At 34.9% G+C, this 25,563-nt stretch overlaps 1 protein-coding gene across 3 annotated transcripts in view; it reads left to right on the top strand.

The window, feature by feature from the left end:
* LOC145689176 (uncharacterized) overlaps positions 1 to 25,165 on the top strand; it is a 96,653-nt gene extending 71,488 nt beyond the window's left edge. For all 3 annotated transcript variants that reach the window (XM_081763317.1, XM_081763310.1, XM_081763313.1), the window contains exons 2-7: positions 3,968 to 4,243; positions 5,779 to 5,928; positions 8,797 to 9,057; positions 21,235 to 21,327; positions 22,999 to 23,044; positions 23,989 to 25,165. In XM_081763317.1, the coding sequence (XP_081619443.1) occupies positions 3,968 to 4,243; positions 5,779 to 5,928; positions 8,797 to 9,057; positions 21,235 to 21,327; positions 22,999 to 23,044; positions 23,989 to 24,662 (1,500 nt within the window). In that variant the 3' untranslated portion in view covers positions 24,663 to 25,165. The remainder of the gene's footprint in view (positions 1 to 3,967; positions 4,244 to 5,778; positions 5,929 to 8,796; positions 9,058 to 21,234; positions 21,328 to 22,998; positions 23,045 to 23,988) is intronic.
* The last annotated feature ends 398 nt before the right edge of the window (positions 25,166 to 25,563 follow it).

Genomic DNA, 25,563 nt, shown 5'->3' with positions numbered 1-25,563 from the left:
CTTTCCGTGAATACTGTGCTCGGTGACGTCGGGGGCGTTATCCCCATATATTTGACGAGTTTAAGACTATAGGTGCCTGTACCACTTTGTACCAGCAGTAAATATGTAAATACATTTATATTATTTCATACATTTGATGGTAACACAAGTATTCTTACGTAAAACTTTGTTTTCCAACAACAGTAGTGTAGTTCCGTCATTAGTTGTTACTCTTCAAATAAGCATTCTGTAAAATCAACACCAGCAATAGCGTAAAAATTCTTGTCAGATTTAAGAAGCCTAATGCTCACAGACTACAGGATCGTATCCAGAAGTAGTAGGACTGATTTAAAATATATATATATATATATATATATATATATATATATATATATATATATATATATATATATATATGTATGTATGTATTAAACATTTTGGTACATCGACTTAATACTCTTCAAAATAGGCCCCTTGGGCATTCACATACTTTTGGAAGTGAGCCTTCCAGGTCGCGAATGAAATTCTGGAAATCGTCCTGCGGGATGCCGTTCAGCGCTCTCGTGGTCGCCGCTTGGACCGCTTCCACCGAGTCGAAACAATGCCCCTTGAGCTGCTTCTTGATACGGGGGAACAGGAAGAAGTCCGGCGGTGACACATCAGGGCTGTAGGGGGGTGAGGCAACGTGGAAACGCCGAATTTGGTCAGGAGATCCCTCACAATCCATGCGCCGTGATTGTCATGGTGGAGCTTCCATTTCCCCACCAGGTCTGGTCGCACGCGTGTGATCCGATTTCGCAGCTGTGTGAGCACTTCCACGTAAAATCTTGCATTTACACTTTGTCCAGGAGGTACAAACTCCTTATGGACAATGCCACGACGATCAAAAAATGCAATCAACATCGATTTTACTTTCGATTTCGACATTCTGGCCTTCTTTTTACGGGTGATTGTGCAGCTCATGGTATCCTCCTTGTAGGCCTGCGTAAGCATGTCCTTGGTTTCGGTTGCTGATTTTCCCAGTTTGACGCAAAAGTTGATGGCGTACCGCTGCTCCAAATTTCGCTCCATCACAACTGACGACGAGGCGTCACAACAGGAGGTCACTAACACAATGGTCCACACTAAACTAACGCACGTAGGCGATTGCCGCCGGTCGACACCTGTTCCCAAGGCTCCCCTCGATAACATTCGGCCTTGCAGTCCCCCGAAAAAAAATCAGTCGTACTACTTCTGGATACGACCCTGTATGTAACTTTACTATTTCAAGTACTGAATTCAAACTTCCGTACTAGTGAAAGTGTCGATGTACAGTAAAGAAAGCTACATTTTCGGGGAAAACACGTCGTGAAAGAAGTACTCGGGAAATTCCCGCAATTGAATGCACAGAGCATCGGAAGTGAATACTTCAACAATAAAACTATTTATTTTAAGCTGAAAGATATTTGATTTCATTTAAGGCAGTTTGAAACACTTTTTAAAATGTGAATTACCTCTTTGTTAATTGTTTTAAATTCATTTTCAGGAAAGAACTGTCTTGCTAGTGCTAGAGAAATTCCTGTAATTCAACGCGTAAAGTATCGGAAGTGAACTTCAAAAACAAAACTATTTATTTTACGCTGTAAAATATTTCCAATGAATATCTTTGTTTTAAATTAATATATTTGGTATTCATATTTGGCGAACGTTACTAAGGCTCCTGGGATGACTTGATCTACACTTGTTCGTTTGTCTGCCTGTACTACACACACATTACAGGGTACAACCTTCGGTCTTAAATTTTCAGGGTACAAGCACGAGACACACTAAATTATATATATATATATATATATATATATAATATAATATTGGCGGCCATCCAACGTAAAATTTCAAAATGGCGACAATTTTTCAACTAGAGGGTATCCACGCTACAGGGTGAAATTTTCGGACTTTTAAGTTTTAAATTTTGATGATAGAAGCAAGACGTTCTAAATTTGCCGTGTAGATTTTATCGGCGATTCAATGTAAAATTTCAACATGGCGGCCATTTTTTCAAAACAGTAGTGAACAGAATATTGTTGCAAGTTGCAACAATGACAGTGTTGAAATATAAATCAAATTTGAACACATTTACCCCAAAGATATTGAAATATTTCGAAGAAACCCAATTAAACCCGAAAAAACCCATATTGGCCCAGGTGGGTTGGGCTTTTTCGAAAATACCCGGGTTTTTTCAAACCCTGCTTCTGGCACTTATAACCATTGTTATTAGTACTACCATTACTACTAACTAAACATATATTATACCAAACTAAATAAATATAATACAAAACATCAGTAATAATAAACCCTATCTTATTATTCGTATTCTTTTAGAGGTGATCGGTACTGAGGAATTACTCATATTTTCTAGAATCGTTTTGTGGATAAATTGACAGATTCTCTTTAAGTTTATCTGAATAGAAATTTCGAATATCACACTTTTTGTTGACATTCTATCACCTGATCATAAAGCTCCTATTACACTAATCACTCACTAGAACAAATTAGAAAATTTTAATGCAGTTTAGTAAATAAGCTAGACTTGGTGTTTTCAACAGTTTTTCTGTAGTGTTTATTATGTTATTCTAATTTCTTGTTTTGTTTGATAATGGTTTATTGTGTTTTTAGCGTTAGTGTAGTTCTTTCCTTGCTTCAAACTAGATTTTCAATTTCTCATCGGCCACATCACTTAATTCAAATAAATGTATTTTTATTATTTGTCAACTCTAGTAAAACGAAGATCATTTTTGTTCATTCTATTAACAGTTAAGAAGTGGTGTACTTATTTAGCATTCATCGAAGTTGTTCCCCAACAGTATATGCCACTGTACTTTATTGCATTGCAAGAGTTTTGTGTAAGTGAAAGATAATACAATATACTAAATTTTTTAAGTGTTACTTGTATTTTGCATCACAATTATGTTTTAAAAATTTTCTTTCAAGAAATAGTATAACATCAGCCATAATGGCATACTCAGTAAAAATAAAACAAAAAAGTAACATAATTATGAATTAGAACTATGTAACTCCCATTATCTCGTTCAAATGGAACTGGAGATATACTATTCGATTCCCGTATGCCTAGAATGAAAGTTTTCGTACCAATAGTGTGTATTTTGGATGATACTGAAGGCTAAAACAGATATAAATGCTCGGTGATAAACATCTTTTTCTTTCTTTCCTTATAATTTATTGGTTTGTATATATGTAAATGTTCGTATGATTTGTATTATCACTTTTTTTTTTTTTTTAATATGGCCAAACTCTTATGCGTCACTTTTAAAAAAATAATCTTGGTAAAAATGCAGTTAACAATATTATACATTAGATTCGTCATTGGAGAATTGGTTGCAAAAAATTATACTTGTATATTCTTCTCGACGTCATGAAATAAATAAACCTACTTGAATACAATTTTCTGAGTGAGAAAGATAATTCAGTTTTGTGTATGTTACTGCAAATCATACTCAAATTAGCCACGTTTTTCAAAGTTAATTGAATATATATATATATATATATATATATATATATATATATATATATATATATATATATATATATGTACTTGTTCGCGTATCGTTACATATCTGAGAAATAAACGTAATCTGTGTGTGGAATTTTTCAGAACATGTCACTTTTTAAACATGAGAGTTTTTTCTTTTTTGCAAATTAGATTGAAAATAGAAATAAAAGTAGAAGAAAATAAAAAAAATGGTGTAATATATATATCGAAGAAAAAGTATATGGACGTATATTTATCACACCCACACTCAGACCCAGTAGAACCAAATCCAGAGCGTGCGGAAGACGCATATATACGCCATTCACACTTAAAGGGTTAACTCCAAATATCCCTAATATATGATTAAGATAAACATTGGCTCGGAAAAAATATATATAATTGTAACATCAATATACAACGTTTAAAAAAAACTCAAGTTTATTATATAAATGATTGTTGCAGGAGGAAGCGATATTGAGAGATCAAGACCTCCACCAAACCCACGACAGGTCTTTGGAAGAACCGGAACGAGCCAGCCAGCCCATTCATGAAGTAGTAGAATTTGCAGAGCAAGACATTGGTATGGAACCAGAAACCATGTCGGCGCCCCAACAGTATTGTCTGAGATGGAAATACCACCACAACAACCTACAGGTGATGTTCACTCAGCTCCTGGAAAGGGAAAGCTTTTGTGACGTCACTTTGGCTTGTGAAGGCCGAACCCTTCGAGCACATAAGGTAGGAATAATCTATTAAAACTATTGCTTATCACATATTCAGTAAAATAATTTGTAACGCTTCATATTTTGCAAAGTCTGTAGTCTGAAGTAGCAGGTGTTTCAAACTTCATCATTGAGTAAAATTTTTATAATTCAGTTCTGATTCATATACATTTCTGATGTATTGCTCAACAATGTATTACTTGAAACCACCAGTATTTTGGAAGTAACAAAACACTGTAATTTGAAATTACTTCTTGATTGAAATTTTAACATCAGACAACTACATTGTCGCATAATAATCATTTTACTCTCATGAATGATAAATTATAAAATTTTATTTTATTATAAACTCTCTATATCAATAGTAGTAAATTTACTTAATAAAAATGTCAATGCACTTTTTAGAAGTAGATTGTAATTACAACTTCGGCATAACTAAGCATTAAAGGTATGATGGGAGATTCGTTTAATGACGCCTGCTACTGTGTGAGCGAACTTCAGAATGTAAACTTCATGTACATAGAAACTCGCTAAAAATTTTTTAATACCACATAACTACAGATGTAATTTATGTAATACAGTTTATTACCGATTTACCGAAGTAATAGAGGGGATAATATCCACGGTTAACTGAAAAGCACTGAAAATTCAAAGTCAGGGAGAAAAAACGAGGAAGATAAATAACATTTATATAATGAGTAGAAAAATGCTACATGGCAGTTTACTTGTATTGTATTTTCAGGAACTATACGTTAATAAACTTTCAAATCAACTGTATCAACAAACAAAAAAGAAGTATGAAAAAGAGCGTGAACAGTCTGATAGTTCAAATTTCCGTTAAAAAAAAGTCAGCACTTTGTTTCTTCGCAGAGTTTTCTTTTTTTAAGTTGGATTATCTGATCTTACTTAGCGCCATTTTGTCACTCAACAGATTATCTTCTTGCCCTTCGAAGTAGTCCGGAAGACACTCGACGTAATGAAGTGTAGCCGTGCGTGACCTTATTTTCAGCTGATTGCTCCACACATTCTCCTCTTCCCCTTTACTTTCATTTGGTGCAATCAGGGTGTTAAAAAAAAAAAAAGTTGGGGAAAGGAGAAATGGTGAAGGAAACCTGAAAAGTCGTTGTCAACTCCAATCTCATTGTCAAATTCCCTACCTTCCTTTATTCCTTCTTTCTTTTTCTTTCTCCCTTTCTTTCCTTCATTCTCATTTTCTCTCTCTCTCTTTCCTCTGCCTGCAGATGATTCATGCGATAGATATTTATCTTTCATGGCGAGCACATGTTAAGCCGTCCTCGGTAAATCGGAAGTCGACTGTATCATGTGAAACATTCAGCTCTTTTTGATATTTTTCCATCTATACCGGTACATTTAACTTTGTACGTAAACATCAAATAGAGCAGAGGATTACTAAGCGTATTAATTTTATATTTCAAGATGCATTGATGTGTATGAAGTTGTGTTACTTCGCAATTTTGAAACCTATTTTAGTTATTGAATAAATATCAGCATTAATTATATCTCAGTTTTGTAAATCTTCTTGTTTTTAAGGTTGTCTTGTCAGCTTGTAGCACCTACTTTGATTCTGTGTTCACTCAGTATGAAGAAAGGAATCCGATTGTTATTTTGAAAGATGTTAAATTTGAAGACATCAAAGCCTTAGTGGAATTTATGTATAAGGGAGAAATTAACATTGAACAGGTTAGTGTGTGTCATTTTCTTCGTTCTTTTATAAAATGCATTTGTAATGCATAACAACGTAAGAACTTCGCTTATCGTTTCAAAAAGGTATTAAACTGTTGATATACTCAGACGTTGTTTTGAGTTTAGAAAGAAAACGGAAGGGTGGCTAAAAATTTTTAGAACTTAGCAGTAATTAATCTTGATTTAAGTTGTGTTGTTCGACTCCTAGGAGGAGAACATTAAAATTTTGAATGCAGAATGATGGTTCAGATCCTACATTAAAATATAGGTCCACGTCTCATGTAGCCTTGATGCTGAAAAGGGACGCTAAACTTCGTGAAAGAAACTTGTTATATTGTGAATATGGAGCTGTTAACTTAGCTACATTTTTTGTTTCAAGAACCGTGTTTCTATTATGCGCAGTCATATAAATTAATAGTAGCTTAATCAAGATATAAACAGTTGATATTAAAAATCTTTAAATTCAAACCTATTGTATTTTTTGTATTTATCTAATTTTAGTATATGCTTCTGCAACTAACAAATTTTTATTTCCGTTATTATTATTATTATTATTATTATTATTATTATTATTATTATTATTATTATTATTATTATTATTATTATTATTATTATTATTATTATGTTCTGCAATTATTCTGATAAGAATATTTAATATTACTGCTGGAATAGCAACCTCTGCTATTTGTATGTAAACCAAATGTTTTTCCCCAGCAGTCTCAAGTTCGATTCCGAATTATGATGCATAATTTTTGGTGTTGACCCGACATTATGAAGCGACTGGAGAGCTGCTTCGAAAGAAATTAGCAAAATCTGGTCTGGAAAGCAAAAACTTAAATATTACTATGAAAATTAAACTTGTGCCATTCATATTTATTTTCATTTATTTATTTATTTTATTTTATTTATTTTTTTTTTAACTATATGGCTCCGTCAATTGGTTCTGTACTCATTTACATTTAACATATTTCCTCCAGTCTACAGAAAAGAACCATCCTGACATTGTTTAATAATGTATTATCTAAAAAGAATCAAAGGCATTTAAATGTTGTATCAGTAGTGAAATTCTGGAACACGTAATGATTGACTAAAGCAAGCAACTTTTGATTTTTACACACACTGAAGGTTGACAAATTATTTAAAACTGCAGTTCTGTGCGGGTCAGAGTGATAAGTTTATATTTCTTCTGTTTGTCCTTATATTGCATCTGGCTTACATGAGTGAGATTTTTACCTTGGAGAAGGGGGTGTTCCAGTCCATTTGCCAGCAACCATGTGTTGCTCAGTTTCGATCAAATGCAGCCTATGCTGTTCGTAAGTGTAGTGCGCAACATATGTATTTTATCGCAGCATTTAAAGAAAATATTTCAACGAAAGTACACAATATTGTTGGTGTCACGGAAACCGGAAGAGTGCTTGAGAGTTATTGGGAAGAGTTAAATGTCACCAAGGCGAAAGGAAACTTCCAAGCTTAAAACAACCCCACCAATAAACTTACGAGAGCTTAAAACTCTAGAGAAAGGTGATAGCTGGATGTGTATGTTAACACGTCTACAGTGCAACGTAGACTATTAAGGCTGCGTTACTTGCAAGAAGCAGTATTCACACAATTCATGAAGCAAAAGTTTCTAAGCATTTAAACTGCAGAATAGGGATCTTTAGTAGTGAAGTGCATTTTGTACGCCAGGAACAAAGAAATAAATAGTACGATGACGTTCTCGTGTGTTTGAAAGGCTCCTATGTATGCAACAATGAAGTATCCGGCGAGTCAAAAAAAAAAAAGTTTTGGTGAGGGCTGAGAGATTGAAATAATTGAGAACATGATGCATTTCTGTAAATGTTGTGCTTACAAGGGAAGAAAATGAATCCCTTACTGAGGTGGATGATGATAATGAAATGACGAAAGCAGAAGGAAACAGAAGAACTCTGCCAAGTAGGCTTTATGATGTACAAATACCATGCAGATGGTGTTTGTCCACCACAAAAACCACTTGGTGGAAGCTGAAATCGAATCAGGGACCCCAAGTGCCAGAGTTAATCGCTCTACCACAGAACCGCTGCGAACCCATCAATAATTGAGTGCTAAGGAAATTTAGTGTCATTTTTAATGTAATGAATATACATAAATGTTGTGCTTCAGTACCAGATATGGGATTTAAAAATGATCTGAAGAGATAATATGTAAAAGCACGTACATTGTCATTCAGTGCATCACTATAGATTAACGAAGAACAGAAGGAAAATGACTGTCTGACTCCAGAATCCTTTTCATGTGAAATGTTGGAATGTGTTCATATTTCCTTGTCGGAGAGTTTCCAGAACGAATCAACTTTGGGGCTTGCTTCAGTAGTCCGAATTAGATTTTGGAAACATCACCATTCAATTCAGACAGTTGTTTCTGTATTCAAGCCAGACTTAAAATATTTATGTAAATTCACGAAATACAAAATTAAAATATTTGCAAATTACAATAATTTCGAGGTTTTAATTTTGATGTACTACGATATAGTAATAGGTCACAGAAAGACGTATGAAGTTTGTAAGAGTTTTAAAGGGAGGACCTTTTAACAACTTCGTAGATTTAACGAAAAGTGTAACTACGTATTGCATTATAGCGTGGTTAAAAAAAAAAAAAAAAAAAAAAAAAAAAAAAAGCTTCAAGAATGTAACATGGACAGACCCAGGTTCAATTCCCGGAAGGAAGTTATATACTTTGGATTCCGTGTTAAATTAAGATCCATTTCATTCTTTGTCCTGAAAAGGCACAGTCTGTAGGAACCAAATTACACAATTATAGCCTTTTTGTGATTCTCGTGTAGTTGTATATGTGCTGGGTATTTATTTTTAAATTTGTTAATTTTTCTAGTCCCATTTGGCTTCTTTATTGAAAACTGCTGAAGATCTGAAAATCAAAGGGTTAGCGGAAGTTTCGTGGCGTGCAGATGAGTCAACCTCGAATCGTCAAGAGAGTGGGGAACACTCGAGTCAGGAGCAACAACAGCCACAAACACAGCAACAGTTGTCTCAAGATTCAGGTGTTCGCAATGGCTCTGACTTAGAGCCGCCGTTCAAAAAGAAACGAGGACGACCTAATGTTGAGGAGAATGTTCCTAGATTCAATCCTAAGGTAAAGATTTTTTTTTTTTTTTAGTGTTCTGTTCTTATTCATAGATGAAATTAAGCAGAAAGAAAATGAATCTTTATTGTTTAATTGAGATCTTTGTCAAGACAAAGTATTAAATATCTGTGGTTGCAAAGATGTAGCTTAATAAAGAGTAGGTGTGTGTCTAGATGTCTTTCAGCAAGTCTGTCTTTACTTACGTTGTAAAAGATATCTCATCTGTGTACATGAAAGGACAAGCAACTTTAATACACAGTGGTAGGCAGTACCGGTACTTTTGTCTGGTTTTAAAAATACTAGTGTTGCTAGCCAGTTTTTAAAATCGTATTTTTATTTATTTATTTGTTTTTTTTTTTTTTTTTTTTTTTTCAATTTAAATCGTTAGATCAGTATATCATACGCATTTAAAAGGTAGTATGGTCAATAGCACCTGTTAATTTCTTTCAGTTGTATAGATTTTGATGCTTGCCTTTGCAACCTCTAAAATTCTATTTAAATGAAAGGGAAGCAATTCGTGGTTTTTATGAGTATCTTCAGGAAAACAGGGCTATATAGTATTTCCTCTAAAGTAAAGGATCCCGCTCAGAGCTTATGGAAATCTGGTTTCCGTTAAATTGGCTGATATTGCAGTATGTTGTGCATTTTGGTCCCCTGATGAAAAGTCGCAATGGGCACGAAGCTAGAAAACCCCACGTTTTTGAGATATTCGCTGATTATTATCGTCACAGAAAGGCGTACATTCCATCGTAAACTGCAAATAATAATTAAGTCGGCATATTATCTATGAAGTATGAACGAGTCTCACTAGGGTATACTAGGATTTTTGGAGTTGCTGATTCCGAATCCGAGGTCAGTTAACCTCTTATCACGTCGGGTTCAAGGTCATTTGAAGGTCAAATCGAGAGGTAACGTTACAAAAATCTGAACAAAAAGTACGTAAAAGTGTTTGAGACGCTGGATCCAATTATAATTTTCTTGACCCAACAAGGTCATTGGAGGGTCATTTCAAGATCAAACTTTGAAAATTTGAAAAAGTCGTAGATAGGTGTATAGGGCAGTGGCGAATATAGAAGTAAAAAACTGAGGGGCCAACCAGAACCCAGACTGATAGGTATATCATAAGTTTGCTATAAACTTTCAAAATTATATAAAAAATAGTTTTAATTACTTTTGTTACTAAAAAACTGGGGAGCCTAGGCCCCCGGCCCAGGGGTAGATCCGCCACTGGTTTAGGGTAGTTGATTCCTAATCCGAGGTAGGTGTTAATTAAATTTACCATTAATATTGTCCATTTAGTTTTCCGATCATTTACAGTGTCGTTTTCTTCAATAAAGATTTGTTCTACATCTCAAATCTAATCATTCTTGAACTTCAACCTCCAGTATTTCACCTTCAGTTCCATCGTTGTTCACTTTACGATTAATCATCTTATAAGTATTCCAGTAAATCTCGACTAGGGTATTTGATTTGTTGTTGATGTCTAGCCCATCTTAAAAATCATAGGACAGTGGCTACATGTGCACAATCTAATGTCCTTAGCACCGGACTTACAAGTGAAATAATACCCTAATATCGGACCATCTGCTACTTCCATGGCCGGCAATTCGTCATTCACTGCAAAGCGTATCCAAAGCAGATATCGAGTAGCCTTTCTAAGGGCGGATTTTCATGCAAACGTCCGTTACGTTCGTTGCTTGCGATTTCTATGTATAGCCAACAGAAAGTTGGGTTACACGTAGAACCGTACTTAAATAACTCTCAATTGGCTATTCAACTACATCGCAAGCAAAGAACGCAACGGACGCTTGCGTGAAAATCTGCCTTATTTTGAAAAGATTGTAAAACGTAACAATCCTGGCCAGTGTGTGAATTAAACTTCCGGACGATAGGTGATGCTTGTACAATGTGGGTGTACATGCAAGAGGTAAATATTTATCTCAGGCAAGGATGTTATGTTATTTCTGTGATACAAACCGGGGATATTTTATAAGATTTCTCTGCCATCATCCCCGTTAATTCGAAAACTGATCCTGGCTCACCCTAAAACCCGATCTATGAATAGATTAGATTTTCCAAACGATTTCTCAAGTTTGTCTTTGAAATGACCTTGTCAGGTCAAGAAAATGATAATCGGATCCAGCTTCTCAAAAACATTTACGTACTTTTTGTTCAGATTTTTGTAACGTTTCCTCTCGATTTGACCTTCAAATGACCTTGAACCCGACGTGATGGAGATTAACTGACCTCGGATTCGGAATCAGCGATCCCAAAAACTTTAGTATACTCTAGTGAAACTTATTCATACCTCATAGATAAAATGTCGACTTAATTATTATTTGCAGTTTACGATGGAGCATATGTCTTTAAGTGACGATAATAATCAGCGAATATCTCAAAAACGTGGTGTTTTCTGGCTTCGTACCCATTGACATTTTTCATCAGGAGACCAAAATGCACAACATATTGCAATATCAGCCAATTTAACGGAAACCGGGATTTCCATAAGCTCTGAACGGGGTCCTTTCAGTCAAAATTGCAACATGTTCCAGTGAATGTGAAAGAGGCTCTCAAATAAACCTTTTAGTAATTTCACCTTAGTCACCTAATCAAAAGCAAGAATCGATCTAAAGATGAGAGGTTTTTGTTATAAGCTCAACATCCCCACGATTATGCACCAAAGGCTAAGAGAAAGTGTGATGATAACATGGATGTTAATGCTGGAATTACGAAAGTATGAAAGTGTAAGGAACCGGGAGAACTTCGAGAAAACCAACGCACACAATGTTTCTTCATTATAAAACCTGCTTGACGGGAGCTGGGATTGAACCAGGGACCGACCGTACGAGTCAAAGGTGAGTACTTAACACAGAGGCACCGCAACACTGTGATAAGGACATGGTGGACGATATGTTGAAAAGTGGGAATTTTACTGTAATAACGTACTCATTTTAAGTACTGAGATCTTTTCTTAAAAAAGCACTAGTGATATATAATATAAAATATGGATAAAATTATGAAAGTAAGATCTCAGAAATCTTCAATGCAAACCATGGTTTTCTGGGGAGGGGGAGAATAAAACTTAATAACTCTTGAACCACGGAACCCATCTCGATCAAATTTGCAACATACATGAGGTTTTGGCCTGGGATGTTTTTTACAGTTGCATTTTGACAGTTCACCTTAGGGGAAGGGGAGGACGAGATATTTAAAAATGAGCGAAAATGACCGATATTAGTGTCGAATCCATAGTTTTTGGGGTCGCTGAGACGAACAGTGACACTATGTCGGCGGTGAACAATTCACTACCAGAAGGGCCGCCTCTACCGAACTGGTTTAAATGGAGTAGCCAGACAGTGTTCTGGGAGAAGGTAGTTGTCCAGTAACCAAGTTGGCGGAAATCATAGTGATTGGTACGGCAACTTGGACATGGCTGATCAGGCGTGGTCAGAGTGACTTTAACGGCTGTGATACTGCAGGATGGAATTCAATGGGAAACCACCAGTCTCTTTTTCCATAGCTACATAAAATATTATATCTGAATGTCATCATGACGTCGCGTCGCAATCTTCTCAGCGACGTTTATATAATATTGCTTCTATTTTCCATCCCTATCTGATATTAACAGGACTCCCAGATGTCTTATTTCTTTTTTTTTTTTCTATATATTTTGGAAATTTTTGTATATTTGTCCTATATTTTAATCTTGTCCTATATTTCCTATATTTTTCAGTGATCGAATTAGTAAGAATAAAAGCCAAGGGCAATTCCAGTGATGAATTTAAATTACTACATATTAGCAATATGCTAAATATCTTAGCATTTTTTTCCCTGAGGGATTAGTCACTAATCCTCACTATTATTTTTTTATTTGCTTCTTCCTATCCTCTTATGTCCATTTTTTCCCCTTGTTTCCTATGTGCTTATTCTTCCTCAATGAAGCTTAGCTGATGAACTTTGCCATGCTATAGTTTTTATAACGCAAACTGTGTTATCAGTTTCTTTCAGCAGTATTGACTAGGCATTGAAGTGTGTTTGTATTTACCAACTTATTTCAGTGCCTTCCAATATTGCTGTACATAATATGCAGAGTTCCCACTCGTCCTGGAAATCCTGGAAATTAACATGTGTCATGGAAACGCCCTGGAAAAGTCATGCAGAATAGAAAAATGGTTAAAATCCTGGTTGCTCTAGAATTATCACTTTGTAGCCAGCACTGACAGAATATTTCTTTAATTTCCTTCCCAAGCAAAATCAAATTTTATTACAATCAGAACGCTACAAGAGAATCCGTATGAACTTGAAATCTTCTGTAACGTTTGCATACTTATATTTTCTTACTAGTGTAGGCAGTTTGTTTGATAAATTCCTTGTGATTATGCAAAAACAGGAACCACTTATCACATTTTGCATGATGAATTAGTTGAACTACTTAAAAGAATAATAGCAAGAATTGTAGTGTAGTATTTGATCTGTAAAATGAAAAATCTGGATATGATCGTCGGAATATAAAAGTGAAAGAAAAAATTGATGTCGGTGAAAGCGTACGGTTGGCATTGAAAGACGTCGATAAAGTAACAACGGTTGTTCATATTAAATGCAAAGAAGTTCTTCATAATAGTAACAAGTTACCTTCAACAAAGGCTGCCGCTAAAACAATCGGATTTTGAAATATAACCAGATTTTGCATCCTGCTGTTAGACATGCAAAGAAAGAGCAAAGTAAGATATTGTCATCTTTGAAGTGATTAGCGTCTTGTGTGCCTCAGGTGTTGACCAGTCAGGAAATTGAGATGACTGTAGACGAGTAGCGAATTTATATGAGTGAACAGAGTATACACGATGACGTTTTTGTTGATTGTAGTGTTGACGTGTATTGGAACAAAGTAATGGTGCCGAAAAATAACAGAAGGAAACCAAAGTATCCAACAGCTACTAAACTTGGGAAAGCAGTGTTAATACTTTCACATGGGCAGGCATCTGTTGAACGTCGTTTCTCGATAAATAAGAACATGATGCCATCCGAGAGACAAGGACTGAATGAAGAAACCATCAATGGGTTACGAATAATTAAAGACGCAGTGGGTAAAAATGTAAATGGACTTAATATCACTAAAGAAATATTAATGTAGTGCAAAGTAGCACATAAGAAATATCGTGAAGATATGGACAGGAAAAAAAAAAAAAAACTTAGAACAGCAAGAAAGTGACCATAAGATCACAACAGAAAAGACAGGAGTGAGTGCCAAAAATGGAATGGAGGAAAACATGTGTGTTGAAGTTCGTGAAGTGAAAAACTAATTTCAGCGGGAAACATTTCGCTTCAGAAAGCAATAATGCAAATGGATGGTGATGTGTCAGCTGCACAAGCCCTGATTGGGGCTGGAACCAAAAGACTTAAAAATACCACAATAAAGGTGTCGCAAAAGTAGCACGTGTACTAGTGCTTTACAGTGGTCGATCGAGGTAAAGACATGGTCAATTCAGACTACAAGAATTTTTCTTTTAAAAAGTAAATCAAGTCATTTATTTCAACCAGTTTCTTTCTTTTTTTTTTTTTTTTTTTTTTTTCAAAGCAATGCAGCAGGTATACGAACTTTAAAAAGTAAAAGGTTATATATACTCTTATTCTGTATTAATCTAAATCTTGTTTCCAGTTGCCCATTGGGGGAAGGATGACCTTTTCTTACAATACATTTATATTTTTTTCTGTGCTTCAGAGCATAATATTCTATTGTATAAACCAAACTGTCGTATATTTTTCAATGTCCCGCTGGGAGGCCTGTATTAAGCATTTTTGCGAAAGTTCATAATTTACCGTCTTTAAGTTCCATGATAATATTTTTACTTTTTTTTTGGGGGGGGGGGCATGATAATATTTTTAATTTTTTGGGGGGAGAGGAAAGTGTAAGTAATATATTTGTGCTGCAATAAAGAATGGAAGTCAAGAACCTGTATTTGAAGGTACTATTTACGTGATGGGAATGGGGGGAAAGCTCTGGAAAAAAAAAAAATATATATGGTGTTGATTTCCTGTTGGGAAATTCTAAGGCGGTGTTTCCCAAGTGCTGCTTGAAAACGTTCTGGTTCGAAAACTGTGATCTAACGAAGGCGATCCAATAAAATTTTTCAAGAATTGGCATATGTCTATCTAAGTATCACTGTACAACAAATTTGAGGTTTGTTCTGTCTTTCAGTTGAAAACAAGTGATTTTAACAAAATTAGGTTTTATGTATACAGATGTACGTCTACAAATTTCTACGGCATTGTGATTTTTTTTCTCTTGTATCTATCTGAAATAATCTCTGTGATGATAGCAATATTCAGCAAGCATACTGCTGTTCCATCGTCTACTGAACCGCTTTTCAAATGTTGCAATGTCCTGGTGCAACTGTTCTCCATATACATCACTTATAGCCTCTACATTTTGTGGAAAGAAGTCCAGATGTAAATTCAGAAAATGTAATTTCAGAGATATGTCATACTATGGTTTGGAAGCAGTGCACCATATCACTAACAATAGTTTCATAGTTTGGTGCTTCAGTATCACCGAGAAAATTAGAATACACTACTCGAATACTTGTCATGCTGCCTTTTCTATGTTTGACAGTGTATATTCAAACTCACTATTGTGCATGACAGTTCTTATTTATAACCAGCGAACTCTTTTTCATTTATCTTTGCGTCACGTAGGCGTGGGAATTTTCTCATCAGATGCTTGAAAGCTGGCCTATGTCGATTTAATGTTTTGACAAAGATTTTCGTCAAACCTAGTTTGTGTAATGGGAAAAGAAAAAAATCTTCAATGTTGACGAGATACCGTATATTCTTGCCTGTTTTCCTTGCGTAGTGGTTAACTCTATCCTATCGGCTATCCTACTCACACAGAAAGTAACAAAATTTGATGTATACTCTTGTTGCATGCCTGTAAGGATTCCAATAACTTTAAATTTCCACAGATCGCCATTTGAATGTACTGCAATATATCATGCATTACCTCGTTTGTTTTCTTTGTGTAACAGCATACGCCATTGGGACGGATGGATAAGCATTGCCAGTGTCGAATACCACTGCCTTCAGACTTACCTTACACTGATCAATGAACAATCGCCATTCTGCTGGGTTGTGTTCATGGCCATTACAAAATACAACTCCTCCGGTCTCCAAAAAAGTAAGATGAAAAAGTTACTCTGTCACTTCGAAACGTGGTGTTTTTGACATTTTTCCTAAATACATTCGACTCCTGAAGTCGAGAATCCAAGATTTCCGCTTTTGTTTTTCGATAGATCTGAGTCCCGCACTAGATCGTTTAACTTTTTATGAGATGTGGTGCGTCCAGAAGAGAGATGGTAGCTCGAAGTTGACGTTCTCGTTACCTGAACTTTCTTCTTCTACATCAAATGTACAATTTTCTGAAGCTTTCGGCACAGGTAGCTTTTGATTATGGAGCACTAGGTGCTTTGCTGACTCCAAATTATTGTATTGTATATTATATTTTGATTTTGATGAGAAGCTCTTTACATTGGTCAAACCTAAGTAACAGTCACTTACAAGGTTTCTGGACTTCTTCTAAACTGTTGGTACGGCAAATTTCAGCCTACTTCGCTTTCCTTGTATCCAGTTTTGCAAGTTCGTGGTACAAGAATTGCAACAGATATATGATGCCTTGCTCTTATTTTGATCCCCTATTCGGCAGCCAAAATAGTTATATATTTTTTTTTGGCAACACGGATAAAGCTACTTCTTTGACTCTTCAATGTCAGTTCACAGCATATATAACAAAATGAATCAGAGTTACTCCTACACCGACGGGACATGCTGATAAACTGAACACAATCTCCTTTTCATACACACCTCATTGGCAGGAAACTTTACACTGATGTTAAAACTTTATAAACGCCTGCAATTGCAAAACACAACCTTCATGTTGCATGCACAAAACAAATGGTAGTGCATGTTAGTCAGTGGTGCCAGCACGGTGATTGTAATGTAATACATTTATCACTATATGATTCAGCATGTTATTTCTTTTTATAACAATGCTGAACTGAAAGTGATATCACTCTTATCAAGCGCTGGAGAAATTAATTGACAGTTGTTTCTTACTAATACACGTAATGTATAAAGATGGTGTTTTTCAGAGAGAGAGAAAAAAAAAAAAAGCTGTACGTGATACGAAGAAACTAATTGCAGATTCGTGATTTGGTTGCAAAAATACATTAGAGAAACTTATTTTAAAGCAAAGGACAAATTTTATGTTGTACAGTGATATCAGTGTTTCTCAACCGTACCATACCAGCACAATGGATTTTAGAAGAGTAAGTTGAGTAAGAGTTTGAAATTATTCTTATACCAAGTATTCTAAATTTCTTTGGATAGTTCTCAAATTAGTGCGGCAGACCGTACGGCCAAACAAAATAAAACTGGGGAATCAGGTGAATTGGATAAGGAGATGGTTAAAAATCACGAAGGAAATATGTTGCTCAATACACTTTAATTGGTGTAATGTGTCTTAAGAGAAACGTCGGAAATCCCTTCTAAGTTCTGAAATTACATCATCAAGTCTCAGCTGTATTTCTGCGTAACGCAGATCGATTATTTTGATTACGTAATTTATTTTTCATGATTTGGTGTCTCCTAAACTGAGCATTTTGTCGAAGTGTTGTATTAGATTATTTTTCTGTCATTTAATCCCAAGAATCAGCCAATGCTGAGCTGGCGTACTGATTTCCATAGTCGTTGGAAAATCCAGATAGTGTTGGCAGTACGGTGTCCATCCACCATGAGGATAATTGGAAAGCTACTTGAATGGAAAAACTCACACACTTTGTCAAGAAAAGAAGCAACAATTGCGATAGAACTAGCGATGTGCTGGCCAGACGTCTCCCATTGTCGTTAGGCGTAAGCTCTTTCAAGAATCAATCATTTAAGTTCGCCAATAGCACGGTGGCTATACAACAATTTTTTTAAAGGACCTGGTATTTGAATTATTTCTAGCAGTTATTTACTTCCACTAAAATTCAGTGCGTTGCTGTGGTACAGTTTTGATAGGGTTCCCACAGACATGGAAAATCAAGGAATTCGATTTTTGTCAGGAAAATTATTGAAAATTTCTTTATTGTCTGATGATGGCAACTGTGAAGTAATAAGGTTATCTGGGATTCAGAGATCATACAATAGAACTATAGAATAATAGGTTACAGATGCATTAAAGTTTGAGAACTAGGCTAATTAGATCAAATGTGTACTAATTCGACTTTTAATTTTTCGAATCGGTTCAGTTACGTCTTATAGTTTGTAAGCTAGACCACTTCAATCAATAATCTTTCGAGTCGCAGCAGCTTACAGTTGTTTAGGGAAGTATTTTTTCTACCTGTGTTTATTTAAATTTGCTTCGTTGATTCGAAATCAGCTAGACAAACTTGTAAGGTGATTCGTGAAACCAAAATAAACAAGGAACAAAAAACATTATGGAGAGCTAAAAGCTGCCGAAAACTTTATAGGACAATAATCCCTAAGTGGACATGGAAAGTGATCTATTTAGCACTCGCCCGACGAACGGACAAGTGTTAATAGTATATACAAACTCAGATACGGTGAGTACTGACTGAATCAGTTCTTTAACTCGGCTTCTGCTGTGTAGCCCTAAAAGAAAAACATTAATATGAAACTTCCAAAACCATCTAAAGTGATTTGCGTAGACAGGAAGTCGACTTTTTAAAATGGAAAGTGGCTTTTTTTCTTTTCTCCTTTCATTCAGATGTGACGCAAGAAAATCAAAAACTTTCTTCCTTAAAATTCCACCTTTGCGTTTAAATTGTAATTTTCAATGCAGTTAATGGAAAAATCAACGTAATAATACATAAACATCTCACTCATCTCTAGACTAGTGAATTAAGGCAAGTAAATTTTAGTGAATTTTGATAGTAGTGCTAAATAGTAATATAATTAAATCGTAAGAACTGCATTGATTGTTAAATATTACTAATTTCTTAAAATGGAATATGGTGGTGTTTATCAACGAACTTAAAAAAAGTTCGTTACTGAATTCTCCATGTCTGTGTGCGTCTGTTATTTTTTTAAAAAACTTTTTTTAAGCCCTCCATTCGATAGAACATCCAAAAACTATCTGAGAAAGTGATGGAATTTTTGGCGTCATTCTTACGATTCCCGAGATATTGGCCAAAAGAGTTCCGATTTTGGCCATATCTCGGGAACCGTAAGTCATAGAGAGGTGATATTTGGCGATTTTTTCAATTTTGAGCATATGTCTTCGTAAAACAACACACCGTAGAACGTTTTAACAAGTTTCCTCCTCTAAGTAAACTGAACACTTTTCTCATCACTCGGTTACACGGTTCCAGAAATCTTGTGGCTTGTTGATGTGCGTCCTTGCGAACTCTAAGCGAGCATGTATATGTATATCTGTTAGATTGACCTGCAAAGCAAAACAAATAATATGAGTACATTTACATGTCTCTGCAGTGCATTCCAGACCTAAAGTTGTTTTCAGGTTAGTCGCAGCAGGGAATGAGTTGGCTGCTTTCGCTTCAGTAATAGACATTTTAGTCTTCCATTGTCACTTGGGGTCTACTCAGTTTTGCTTTAGTTTGTAATCTTCGTTCCCCTTCTGCTTCGAATCGTTTAATTCAGTATCTTACTGTTTTAATATCCATGGCTCCAGCAGTTTTTTTTTTTTTTTTTTTTAAAGCTTTTCACGTGCCAATTATTCTTCCTCTAGTTATGAGAGACGAATAATCTCCCATCTTAGCTTTTATTATTATTATTATTATTATTATTAAATCAATTTGCCGTACTCAACGAACAGTTCTTTTTAGTTCGTTCTGGCAATGCTCTTGGAGCATTCTCAACTGGTTTGATTTCAAATATACGCAACAAAATAAAAAAAACGTTTTTCCACAATGTTTCTTTGCCCTTAGAATAACATTAAAATTTATTTTCATACTTAAAATTGTTCTATGCATCAATTTGAAACCCCACTCGAAAAAGAGTTTAAAACAGGTTTGTTTCTTCGCGTATGTTCCGAATCTGTCTAAAAGCTGTCATATTGTTTTTGAAAAGTTTTCGGTCTGGTTAGATCGATTGCAAAAACGGACTCTTCTACCGGTATTTAGGATTGAATTATTATAGTATCTAGTATTTTTACAAGATTTACGTTTTCCAGGTGTTTTTAGTGTTAGATTCAGTATGGGATGAACGAGTGATGTTTTGTGTATTAGATTTTCACGTTTTCGTTACATTTTCACTGGGTCTTTTAAGAACAAAGGAGGTAATTTAGAACAATGTTTCTTAATTTCCTACGTGCACTCCGAATGTGGACTAAAAATGACCACTTTTCATTTTAAAACAATCGATTTCAGTCCTCAACTGTTTTGCAAGATTTAATGTAATGTTTTTGTTCTAAGAACCGGTGCACGATACAAGCCGAGTAAAATGTCTGCCTAGTTCGAATTAACGGTGTCACAATGCACATAGGAATCCGGAAGCAGGAATAGAAAATGATTTGCTTAGCAGGAAATCGTGAAAACATAATCACTTACACACTAAAAAAAAAAAAAATTCAAGCACTTTCATTGAATGCTTCATTAGATAAGGAGTGGAAGAAGTAGAGAGAAAAGAAAGAAGGTAAAAGAAGTAAGAAACAAATGTAAATATGCAGAATCCAAGTGAGCTCCATATTAGAATGAAACCTGATATAACAGTTGGAACAAGGGAATTTCTGAATAGTCATAAATAAACAGATGTACAATGTTCATAAATTATTTTTGTTTTCTTATTCGTGAATTTTGTTCTCAAGTATGCATATTGTAACAGAGAGAGTTTTGATAGTAATACTAAATAAACTTTTAGAATTACGTATTGTGTGTAACATTGTTCAAGACTAACGTTTGATTTAATTGTACTAGGTATAGATAGATATAGTTATTGAACACACACATCTATTGCACACAATGTTGTTTAAATGTAACATTTTACTAATTTGCACATCATTTCATAGTGTAATATCTAGTTTACTTTTTCGAGTATTGAGTCTATTAATTTTCCTTTTAATTCTTGAGTAAACAATAAGAAATTTAACACGATCTTACGTAAAAGCATTTTGTATCATTTCCCTTCTTATTAAGAATAATTACTGAAATCTCATTACTTTATTATTATTTCTAGGAGGACCATAGCAAATCGGAACCACCTCAAGAAACAAGTCAAAACGAGTCAGAGAATGAGCAAGATGTAATTCAAATGGATTCAGTTGGTGAGGTAATTATATTTTAGGTCGATGTTTGTAATTTGAGCGCAGAAGAGCCAAAATACAGACAAAAGGAAAATATAATTAGACTAAAAGCGCGTAATTTATGAGTGAAAGCAGTAGAGGTTAAGAGCAGGTCTTATTTTCATTTTGTCTGTATTTTAGATGTTGATGGATTATATTCACCGTGGTAGTTGAAAGTATAGTAAAATTATGAAGTTGTCTGGGAGCTTCATTCAGAAAGCTTACAATAGCCTTCAGTGCTCCTGTATCCATTTTGTTCGATATTGTCAATAGAGTGCAGTTAACATTAGCACTGACTTGAGTCTATGGCTACATGACTTCTACGCACGAGAGTTCGATAAATTGTATGCTGGGAAACATTAACTATGGTCACCAGTATTGTATCTTCACGTGATTGAGCAGACTATGATGCTATAGTCGCTGTGTGTAATGCGAGAGTTTTTGCTGTACTCTAGTTTGTGCACAATCGACAGAATGAATGGACGCCGGTTCAAATTCGCTCCTAGTTTCACTACTTTTGATAATACTACAGATATTTGCGAGCAACCCTTAAACTTCGCCCTTTCATTGTAAGTTTCAAGAAATTATGTCAGAACAATTTGTTCTGCATAACTGATAAGTGAAAATATCTTTCAATTTTAACACTGAACCTAATATTGAGAGAAAGTCCATTCTGGAGTTATGTATAACTAGGGAAATTCTCTATGCCCTTGACCTCATTTCTTGCCGTAATAATATATATGTTGTATGTGTTACAGTATCGGCCAAAAAAAGTTTTTTTAAAGTTAATTTTAGAGTGCATCATTTGCGATGAAACTTTTACATGAAACGGTGGGAGCCACTTGCATTTCACTACAAAGCAGTGATTGGGAATAGATGAACCAAAGGAATTTTTCAAATTCCTAATTTTGCGCATAATTGCGCGGGAGAGTTACTGGTTATTTTGTAGATATTTTCTTTAGTTTCCTCGCTTGTTTTGCTTTACAGTTCGTCAAATGGTTACATCATCGTCTCTTTCAGTCGGACACTTCGTCAAAAGAGGCCGCATCAAAAGAAACCATCAGTTCCTCAAACGGACATTTCTTCGGTCATTCCATTAAATGGATACTTCGTCAAAAACACAAGACTTACTGTGTTAAGAGCAATAATTCAAACAGAGAACAACATTAACAACACTGAGTCATTCCTAATTGAATGCTGAGTTTCCGCGATATTTTAACCAGAAGTTGAAAGGTTATATTTTTCGAAACCAGAACGCAAATCGAAATGTACGCTATGGCTTTTGTTCATTAACAAATTTCACTTGATTTCAAGCAGGGATATTTTTTGACAGTTACTTGTAGAATTTCTCTCTCTCTCTCTCTCTCTCTCTCAAAAGAACTGCTGGAAATTTACAGTTGATATACATATATGAGTCATGAATCTAAATATGACGCTTCTTTACTATTAAAATTTAATTTGTCGCTTTGTTCGTAAAAATTACAAAATAGAAAAGAATTCAGTGTAATGCCAATCGAATGAGATAGCATCAACATGAAATTTCATAAATTGGTAGTTTCAAAACTTTATCAAATGATATATATTGGGTAAAATAGTAACAATAGTTATTCAGATTTGTGTATCGCTATATCTAACCAATTATCAAATTTGCTCTTCAGGATTCTGTGCTGAGTAATGCTTCATCGAAGGGAGTGGCTTCTGATGGTAAGTTTTTTTTTTTTTTTTTTTTAAATCCAATTTAGTTTTTAAAAGCAATAGTTCTATTTATGTTTTTCTCAGTAAGTAGCAGACAACACATTACCTCTCTCTAAAAGACCATATTCTCGCAGTCATAAGTAGGACATTTTGACAGTTTCGAAATAATATAATCTCAATTGACCATTTATTAGATTTAATTCTATATGTGGATAACAATACAAGGCCTTTTTAAAGAGAGATAGATAGCAAATAAATCGCGTAGTACAAAGTATATTTATATTTATTGATTAGCAATCATTGAAATATTAAAAGTTGGTTGATTAATTTTAAGTTACTTAACGCGTTCTTTTTACCAGTATAATTGAGTAGAAAAAAAAATTATAGAATAGGGATCAAAATATGTTCTGCGGTTTGTGATGTTATTGAAATACTTCGCTGTATTTTATCTTACATTTAAGAGTATTACTTTAAAGAAACAACAAGAATCACTGAAATTGATGTACTTCCAGTCGAAGCGTTTAAAATGACTTTTGTTGTTATGTTGAAGGAGAAACAGGGTTATGAATACAACTTCCAATTGTGAAGAGTAATTTCAGTGTAAAGTGTTCTTTGAAATGCGCGAAGGTTAGCGTAACAACGAGCTTAATACATAAATTGAAACTTCATTATGTTTGTAGCTTTGGATACAGTTTCTTCTTCTTCTGGTAGATGCGATTAATATGAAGAATGTAGAGTGGAGTAAGGGAGAAAAGCCATTGATTCGTATAAATACGATATTTTTATGTAGTAGGTAACATTAATTACTATTGAATGAAATACTGTTAATAAAGTTGGTCTAGATTATGTGTAAGATCAAACATTTTGGTTGTTTCTTGTAACTTTCAGAGTTACGTAATATGACTTTATAGCTTTATGTGGTTTTGCAAGACTATACATTATTAATTTTGCAGGTGGTGGTCAGACAACGCAAAACATGGCCCAGCTAGCGGAACAGTACGGTGGTGTTATCAAACTCAACGACTATCTAGCAACGGGTCGTCGGCAACAGTTTTGGGAGGAACCGTTCACCAAACGAATCATGGAGGCCATTAAGAACAAGGAGTTGGAAATGAAAGCTGGCGCTGAATTATTAGGAGTATCATATGGCACACTTTATGGACGTTATCGGGATGCGTACGGCTGTCTGAAGCATCCGTATAGGTTACGAGATTTTTGGAGTGAGCCCGGTCCGTCAGAAGTGTTACAAAAGCTGCAGCGGAAAGAAATGACATTATTCAAAGCAGCAGAGTTGTTAAACGTTACCGTGACCACATTAGCCAATTATTTGTCAACATATCGAAAATCAGGTGAAGGATTCCCGTCTCGTTTTGGTGACGATTCTCGTGATGAGTTTAGTTTTGGAGACGAAATGGCTGATATGATGATGGGACAGGAAAAGGAATCGAGTGGTAAGACTTTTGAGTCGACGAAAGCAGAGACATCTATGGCAAAAAGGATAAAACAAGAACAAGACACAGCGTCTGGAGAAGTTGATGTGGAGGAACACTTCGATAGTGTGGTGGAAGATGAACCAATGGGACAGAGTGACTCAGCGCCAGAGGGGGATGGTGCGGGTACAGATTGAAAAGGTTAAATTGAATTTTTTTTTTCGTTTGGTGGGATGTAAAAAAAAAAATGGTGGGTGGGATGTATCTGTGATATAACCTTGATCTTATTTAGATCCTAAAGACAATCACGGTCATAGCGAGTGTTAGGAAGTGTTTTATTATTATATTATTATTGAGTATTTAATAAGAAAATGGTGTTTTTTTGTGTTTAACAGCCAATTTACAATTGTTAGCAATATGTACAGTTGATGCCAAACGGACGAAACAGCAAAAACTGATATGGAAATAGATTTCTGTGTCTGGTATTAGTTTCTTCCCCTACGCAATTGTACTGCATATATGCACTGGTCTGATTATAAATTGATAGTTTGATGAGTGGTATGAATGTTTATGTATGCGCGCGCGTGTGTGTATTAAATCTATATATTTCCTATTATGTATTATAATCATATTGATTACAGATTTACTTGTATTGTGGTGTTTCTAAATAATAAGAGAAATAAACTAATTTATGCAACTATTTATCTCCTGTATAACTATTTAGCTTGATGAGTATGTGTGGTGAATTTCACTTGATGCTCGTACAAAAAATTTCATCAGCATTCTAATTTACAATATTCACCTATATGAAAGTTATAGTCATGTCATTTGCAAGTTCTTGCTTCTGCTTTGTATTCTGGTGTGGTTTTTGTACAGTAATTACATGATATATAATAGGTATGTGCTGGATTGATTATTTTAGGATTTGTTGATTAATGTGCTTAAGTATTTCGTATTAAGTCACGAATTAAACAATCTACAGGGGAAAAAGTTTGAACCAGGTAATCCTGAATTGGTTGATTTCTAGGTATCCCCCCCTCCCTCTTTTGCTTCATATGCTTGTGGGTTTTAATTCAGTGACCTAGGTTTTACATGAAT

Source organism: Thermobia domestica, chromosome 1 (assembly GCF_964235325.1).
Source record: "Thermobia domestica chromosome 1, izTheDome1.hap1.1, whole genome shotgun sequence".
Taxonomy (NCBI): Eukaryota; Metazoa; Arthropoda; class Insecta; order Zygentoma; family Lepismatidae; genus Thermobia; species Thermobia domestica.
This window is presented reverse-complemented; position numbering and strand designations above follow the sequence as displayed.